The sequence below is a fragment of the Sinocyclocheilus rhinocerous genome, unplaced genomic scaffold, assembly GCF_001515625.1.
Source record: "Sinocyclocheilus rhinocerous isolate Xijiao unplaced genomic scaffold, SAMN03320098_v1.1 scaffold594, whole genome shotgun sequence".
In the NCBI taxonomy this organism is placed as follows: domain Eukaryota; kingdom Metazoa; phylum Chordata; class Actinopteri; order Cypriniformes; family Cyprinidae; genus Sinocyclocheilus; species Sinocyclocheilus rhinocerous.
In genome coordinates this window covers 2,080,421-2,088,943 of record NW_015645059.1, presented here as the reverse complement: position 1 = coordinate 2,088,943, position 8,523 = coordinate 2,080,421, and the positions used below count along the sequence as shown (strand labels likewise).

The 8,523-nt window shown below is 39.2% G+C and overlaps 1 protein-coding gene across 1 annotated transcript in view; it reads left to right on the top strand.

Annotated features, from left to right (window-relative positions):
* Positions 1–6,042, top strand: part of LOC107705183 (pleckstrin homology-like domain family B member 2) — a 48,455-nt gene extending 42,413 nt beyond the window's left edge. Inside the window, exons 20-25 of the mRNA XM_016508363.1 lie at positions 2,057–2,123; positions 2,732–2,822; positions 3,157–3,303; positions 3,581–3,800; positions 3,895–3,980; positions 4,684–6,042. Coding sequence (XP_016363849.1) covers positions 2,057–2,123; positions 2,732–2,822; positions 3,157–3,303; positions 3,581–3,800; positions 3,895–3,980; positions 4,684–4,824 — 752 coding nt within the window. The 3' untranslated portion in view covers positions 4,825–6,042. The remainder of the gene's footprint in view (positions 1–2,056; positions 2,124–2,731; positions 2,823–3,156; positions 3,304–3,580; positions 3,801–3,894; positions 3,981–4,683) is intronic.
* Positions 6,043–8,523: the final 2,481 nt, after the last annotated feature.

Below are 8,523 nucleotides of genomic sequence, written 5' to 3'. Positions count from 1 at the left end.
ATTTTTTTTTTTTTTGAGTTGTAAGCTCTAATCATCAAAATTAAAACAAAAAAACTTTTGAAATGTTTTACTTTACTTGTAATGAATCTAGAATATATGAATGTTTCACTTTTTGAAATGTTACAAAAATAAATTAACTTTTTCATGATATTCTAATTTTTTGAGATGCACCATATATATATATTTGTGTGTGTGTGTGTGTAATTAATTTTTTTAAATGCTGTCCTATTGAATTCTTTATTAATCAAATAATCTAAATAAAAATCGCTTTCTACAAAAATATTAAGCTGCACAACATTTTTCAAAATTGATAATAAGAACTGTTTCTTTAGCACCAAATCTGCATATTTTTGATCAAATAAACGCAGCCTTGTTGAGCCTAAGTGACTGCTTTTAAAAACATTTTACGGACCCCAAACATCTGAATGATGGTTTAAATTTAAATGTAATTATAAATAAAAAAATATATAAAGAGTATTTATATTATATAAAAACAGTAGAAATCTATTGTATGTCCCCACTTAGATTCAGACTGTAGTGTGTTTCTCCAGATCTACAGATGGATCGTATAAACCCATGACACATACCATGTCTTTGTAATTGAAAACATTTCCACAGCTCCTATTGTAGTTCAAGCCAAGAGTTCTGTCTGGGGTACAATGAATGAAATATTGAGAACAAGGGCAACGTGTGAGGAAAGAATAGAGAGAAAGACAGAGCAACTGAAATCCTGGAACCATATTTGAATGCTCTGGTGACTGGTCTCATCTAGGTTACCATAAACCTCAAGTCTGTTTGAAAGTGATTAGTTGAAGACCTTAGTGAAAAGACTTTGACAGATGAGACCACATGAGGTCATTACTCGGAGCGATGTGTGTTTATGCTGTATGCGTGTGTGTGTGTGTGTGCAGGAGGCAGCAGATCGGCGCTTGTGTAATTTGAGTGGTTTGCTTGAATAATGTGAGTTCTGAGGGGCCTGAGAAGGACCGTTGGTACCCCCTCCTCTGCTCCGGGGATGGATACACTCAGGTTACAGCAGGAACAGTTAGAGGAAACAGATTCAGGGTTTCTTCCCCTCAGTTTGAATGTAATCAGCCGCAGAGCGCAGGTTCAGGCTGTTCTTGGGTCTTTGTGTGTTCTGTTCCACTTCTCTCTACTGGTTCTTTGGGTTCTAAATCAGGAATGACCTCTGTTCATCTCCGGCATCACTGGTAAGATACCATAAAGATGAAAGAACTGATTGATGCAGAGGAATGGAAAAGATGGAAACAAGGTGGCCAGCAGTTATGGCTTGGCGATCAGATGGAACAACAAAGAAGAAGATGAACAAAATAATTTATTTGTTTTATTTATTTTAAATCCGTTATAGACATAATGGAGCAGGTTTGCATGATGGGTTTGATGTTTGCATGATGGGATTGTCTTGATTTGGATTTTGGATAATCTGTGAATTGCATCTTTATTTGTGAATTAACAACAAAGTGTCAAAACAAGCTTTTGTAAACCTGCTATAAGAACTATAAAGTCTTCATCATGCATGCAGAGGCATCTTGTTAATGATTGACAGCTGTCCATCACCAGATTCCAAAACGAAACCAGTCGATTTCAGCACGTTCATAGAAACATCTAGAAAAATCAAATTACTTTGCATGCAAGATTGGCACAGTAATTAGAAATCTGCTCAGGGAATTCTGATTAGTCCTCCTGTTTAATATTTGCATAAGTTGTGATTGGTCTTTTCTTTCTTCCATCTATCTAACCATCAATAGCCAGCTTGTCAACTCCTAAACGGTTATGTGTTGATTTTTATCTGCATATCTGACAGAAAATTATGCACGCTGATTGATTGCATTTAATTTATGCAAAAACCAGTTAGGCTTCAACTTTGCTCAGTTCTTTTGTAGTTCGCAAGAACTGTCGTTGCCTTTGTCCGTTATCAGTTACTGGAAAGTGTATTATTGGAGGGTATATTTTGTTTTATGGACAGCTGTTTTGGGAATGCCAGTAATGACAAAAGGGTTTGACGTGTAAGATGATTCCCATATATTCTTTACAGGTGAAGGTTTTAAGGATGATATTGCGGAGCCAAGCAGTGAGGTGAAGGTTTTAGGGGGAAATTTGAAGTTTTACTGAAAGGAGGGGCTGGTCAGATCTATTCCACGTGTTCTTTTTGAAGTCTAAATGGAAAGCATCAGACTGTGGGCCGCACTCTCAAGCTCTCTACGCCTGGACTGTTAATGTGTTCCAGTGCTGACCAGCTTTATTGGTTCCTTCTGTGTTCTCCAGCATATACATACATACATGCCAATGCACATAGGACATGTTTACATTTGCAAGTGTATGCATTCTTCTCACATGCCTAGTTGAGATTTCTTTGATGTAGCATTCGCTCTGAAAAGTTAAATGTAATGCCTTATCTCAGGAGGGGCTGGTCAGATTCCATCCACGTGTTCTTTTTGAAGTCTAAATGGAAAGCATCAGACTGTGGGCCGCACTCTCAAGCTCTCTACGCCTGGACTGTTAATGTGTTCCAGTGCTGACCAGCTTTATTGGTTCCTTCTGTGTTCTCCAGCATATACATACATACATGCCAATGCACATAGGACATATTTACATTTGCAAGTGTATGCATTCTTCTCACATGCCTAGTTGAGATTTCTTTGGTGTAGCATTCGCTCTGAAAAGTTAAATGTAATGCCTTATCTCATAGGCTTTTTTTTTTTTTCTGCAGCGCCAGCACCTCCAATGTTTCCAAGATCGAGGAGATGGAACGTCTTCTCCGGGAGGCTCAGGCAGAGAAGCACCGGCTCTTGGAACACAGGGTAATGAAACGGCCACACAAACCTGCCACTTCTTGCTAGAGCTGACATCAGTCTCACAATCCAGTCTTTCGGCACGCCATAAACCCAAATGAACCCCATTTGGCTTCACGGATCTTAAACCGTGAGCTTGTTTACTCTGTTAGAAGTTTCTCGGTCAGCCATAAACAGAAACCAATTCGGCTTGAAATGCAGGAACGCTGTGGGAAACGAGTCGGTCTTCCTGTTTCTGATGTCGTTCATGGGAGTTTAGGCTGGAACGGAGAGTACTACTTATGTGCAGCTTTAAAAAGCAACTTGTTTCGGTACAGAACAGTGTCATTTGTATGTGTCTCAGGAGAGAGAGATGGAGAATAAGAGCAGGGCTCTTGAAGAGGAGAGGAGACGGCGAGAAGAGCTAGAAAAACGGCTGCAAGAAGAAACCAGCAGGAGGCAGAAACTCATCGAGAGAGAGGTGAAACTTCGTGAGAAACAGAGAGCACAGGTGAGTTCTGTGCTAAGACATGCATTGCTATTACTCGTATTTAACTTAAAGATTTGAACACATTTTTGTAACTCACCCCATATCATCACATACATGAGTGAAACCCAAAGCCACTTAGCAACATATTAAAACACTCAGAACAGATTATCAACCTCATAACACACTAGAAACTACATGGAAACATATTAAAACACTCAGAACATATTAGCAGCCACATAAGAGCTAACTAGTTTTAACAAATACTTAATGTCCTATACTGTATGTGACCCTGCCACAGTCTCGTCCCCTCACACGCTACCTACCTGTAAGAAAGGACGACTTCGACCTTCGTGGCCACATCGACTCGGCCGGCCACAACACAGAGACTTGTTACCACGTCTCCATCACAGAGAAAACCTGCAGGGGCTTCCTCATTAAAATGGGCGGCAAAATCAAAACCTGGAAGAAGCGCTGGTTTGTCTTCGACCGTAACCGCAGGACCCTGAGCTACTATGCAGGTGATTTTTTGTTTTTCCTGCACTTATTCACTCATGAAGTTGGTCGATTGAAATTATATCAGTATTGATTTTTATACTTTTTATACGGTTTCAGATAAACACGAGGCCAAACTGAAAGGAGTGATTTATTTCCAGGCCATAGAGGAAGTATATTACGACCACTTAAAGAGTGCCCACAAGGTACTTTTCCTCTGCAACTGATAATTATCAATATAATACAATTTTTATATACTGTGTTTACAGTAATTTTTAGCTTTGATTTTAATGTTAAAATAATTAAAATATTTAAACACAATCATTTTAATATTTAAATGTTCTTTTAATGTCATTTCAAATTTAGCTTAACGTTTGATATTTTTGATTTTATAATTTATTGACATTAGTAATTAATAACATGTATTTTATTGAACATTTAACATTTAAAATCATTAATAACAGCTAACATTTGCCCATGACATTTATTATGAAAACTATAAATGGCTAATGTTTTTAAAATAACTTTTAAAATAAAGTCAAGTCTATAATAAGATAATTATTGTTATTTATTATTTAATAAACAAGGGTTAAAAAATTTAATTACTACTACATTTTTTTTTTTTTATTCAGGGATGTCCAATCCTACTCCTGGAGGGCCACTGTCCTGTAGAGTTCAGCTCCAACCCCATTTAAACATACCTGAACCAGCTAATAAAGGTCTTAAAAGATATCCTAGAATCTTCTAGGCAGGTTTGTTGAGGCAAGCTGGAGCTAAACTCTGCAGGACCGTGGCTCTTCAGGACCAAAGTGTGGACTTACGTGTTTTAATGTTTCAGTGCTGCCCCCTAGAGGCCAAACTGTAATCTTACCCCTCTCTCTCTCTCTCTCTCTCTCCTGTCTTTCTTAGAGTCCAAACCCTTCACTTACGTTCAGTGTGAAGACTCATGATCGCGTTTACTACATGGTGGCGCCCTCTCCAGAAGCTATGAGAATATGGATGGATGTTATCGTAACGGGGGCAGAGGGATACACTCAGTTCATGATTTAGATGCTGTCTGCCAGCAGAGAAGGAATAATATGTGCAGTGTGTGGACTCCAAAACCACTGGACTTGATCTGCACTCTTTCACATGCTGGTTTCAGTATTGATTCCCCCAAACGCTGAACTGATCTTATTATTTTTGCATTCGTATCAGTTTTTCAATCTCAATCCACAGTATTGAAGCTTTTCTCTTCGCTGCCTTTATATTTTTTTATGCAACATGAACTTTTGCTTGGCGGCCCAGAAGATGGAATGGAACACATATCCTATAATTTTGTGTGTATGTTTGTGCTTGTGTCTTTTGGTATTTCGTCCGTCTGATTGTGTGAAGAGAGTAAGACGTGTTAAATGATATTTAGTGCCAGTGTGCCATGTTGTGTGTGGTCTGTTTGCTACCTTGTGTACAGGGCCTCAGGGACACACACATTATAATATAAACAGTTGTCAGCTGTTCTGCCAAAGATGAAATGCACACTGACCACACGCTATAGAGTTTATGTATAGATGCGTGTGTTGGTGTTTGCCAGTGCCTTCAGTTCTATATTATACTGATATATGCCTTTATACTCCACATTCAGATTAATCAAAGGTGCTATAAGACACGCATTTGTGGCTATTTTAACACTACAGTTATTCATTACAAAAGTCTCCCAACTTCCGAAACACTAAAGCTGCTTGCCGTTCAGGTATTACACACGATAAAACATCCTCTGTTTAGAATTATACTACACAAAGACTAGGTTTTTAGTATGTCTTATAATACTTGATCATTTCATCATCATGCATATGTAACTTTTGCATTTTTATGAACTGTATTCAATGCTTTTGACCCGTTTTCAGGCTATGATTACTTGTATTTGGTTTGACATCATCAGAAAACGAAAAATGTATTTGATCCCTAGAATTAAACTTCAGGTAAAGCCAGTACTATAATACAACATGTCCTTAATTTCCTAGTTTGTGTGGTTTTATTAGTTCAAGTCCAATCAGACTGAATTTGAGGTGTAAATTCATTACCACCAGCAGGAGGCGACAGCCATGCGGAAAATGTTCGCCATAAGCTTTTATCTGTGAATTAGCCAGTAGTCTGTTTTGATATTGTTAATACTCATTTGAGACGTATATTTATACTTTTGTTTACCATGCATGCACCTTTATTTTTGCATATGTATGTTGTTTATGATCTCTGTCTACTTGATAAACCTTTGACTATGTCCTGTGAGTATATAGTCGTCCATCTAGACATATTACCTCGTTCCCCGCAGGCAAACAAGACACGCTGGACCGAAATCAATTTAAGGATTTGAGTAATAACAGGGTGGTGAGTAGATTAGTCAGTTTGTTCAGGATTACTGCATAGATTGAGTGTTCTTCCAGGTCTGATTACTTATAAACCCGTTTTGCACTCCAAAGGACGCTAGATAAACAGATGTTCTGCAAATTTGAATATTTAAATGCGCATTATCATTTAGGCCTAAACATCCTCTGAGCAGGCGTGTGCGTGAGTATTGAGCCCTGCAGGCCTGCTCTAATTTTTCATGTACAGCCTTGTTAGGATGTGAATGCTGGGTTTAGGTTGCCTGACATCATCCTTGCTATGATTAATGTCCTATATTTGGTTTTCTTTTGTGGGAATGCTGTCCTTTACTTGTCCTTCATTTTGAGCGAATACTGTGTATGCAGGATTGTCCCGTGAGGAGGTGCAAACTCGAGCCAAGCAAATCATTTGTCAGTTCCCTTTAAAACCGCACTTTCTAAGGAAGGTGTTTGGGCTGCGGTGTTCCCAATAAAACATCCTGTTTCCATCTATGTCAGGGGTGCCCAAACTCGGTCCTGGAGGGCCGGTGTCCTGCCGAGTTTAGCTCCAACTTGCCTCAACACACCTGGTGGGAAGTTTTTAGTATGCCTAGTAAGAGCTTGATTAGCTGGTTCAGGTGTGTCTAATTGGGGTTGGAGCTAAACTCTGCAGGACACCGGCCCTCCAGGACCGAGTTTGGGCACCCCTGATCTACGTTCTTTGTGTGGTCAGTCATGTCCCTCTTTAGTTCCCCCCAATTTCTCCCTCCCGTTGTTTTGGTGAAATTTCTTTCATAGCTCTCCCTGCAATGAGATGCGTGTGGACACACTTGTGTGCACTCGCCTCTGGCGTGATAATAACATTAATGAATTGAACACATTCTAATATATTAGAGGGGGAAGGACCCCATGTTGTCAAGCGTCGACCTGTCTAAGGATAATTGATGCCGGAGAGATTCCCGCTCAAATGCACTTACGCGGTGACGTCTGTCCTCAGAGAATACACATACAGACAGGACATTTTCCTTAGGGTAACTTGATCCCGAGAGAGTTTCCACATGCATTTAGACCCCCGTCTGCAGATTTGCGAATGGCATTAGGCGTCAAAATACACCTCCTTTCTACACAAACATGATGTGTGTCCGAAAAGTGTCCAATGTACGCACACTTCAAAATCTCGTTGGAAGTAGTAGGCCATCTGTGTACTTTTCACCTATTTTTCTGCAAACACAAATTTGGACATAAATACTCATTTCACACAGTTTTTTGCCTGCTATATTGTGCGTTAGTATTCATTTTCGGATACAGAACTGTACTCGAAATGCATCATGTTTAAAGTTTCAATTATCAATTCATTTCTCAGTAGGCATTGTAGTGTTCTTTAGTCAGTTTTAATAATGTTGATTTATCTTGCAATCCCAAGTGTTTATCAATTTTTCAGTGTCCAATCAAATGCTGTCTGGAATGAGAATGTCCCTCCCCCAATGCCACCTATCTCTGACTAGCAATAGCAAGTCATTGTTCAGTGTTTTCATGTAAATTATAGCTCAAAGTTTACTTTTTTAGTTGTAAGTTAACACTAATGTTCACAGCCCAACAAATATCTTTTCAAAGTACACTTCGCATAAACACAGGTGCTCGACACAAGCAAACTAGAAAGTTTTGTCCTCATTCAGTGTCTGTGCTATTTCTTCCCAGAAGTTATTACCAGTAAAAATGCTGTTGTACTCATTTAGAGTTGAGAGTATTTGTTAACCCCCTCCCCTTGCACTTGTCTATCGTCGGTCAGGACAGTGTTGCCACCTTGTGGGCAAATTAATTCGTGCAAAACAATTGAAGGTGCATGTTGCAAGTTGAACGTAAAGAACATATTTGTGCGTACATCACATGTACACATTCGCTTAAGATACTTCCTTCATTAACTTCCTGTTTCAAAAGGAAATATGTCAATACAGGATACAACAAAACTGCTCATCAAACCATTTCATGAGGTTTTTGTGGTCAGATACTTGAATCTTGCTAGTTACTTGAATCATAAAACAATTGAATAATACAAACATTCAAAGGTTCTAAACTTCTATTGCCTGCTATTGGAGTTTATCTTTGCAGTAATGCAAGAATGCATGCTGTGTGCAGGGCCGGGTTTACGCATAGGCATTCTAGGCACGTGCCTATGTTTGCTCGTCCAGGGGGGCTCAAACACAATGAAGAGATATAAGACGCTGCTGCTGAGAGACGCATAGACGCAGGTATTCACACGCACTTAATCACTCTCTCCCTCTCTCTAATAACCCCATTAGACTGCATTAGCCTGCATATCAATGGCTCAAGCCTCCGTTATTAGCTCTAAAATGACGTTTTGGAATTTGCAACGGAAGGTTTGGGATGAGGTGCGTAAAAAATTAGTTCA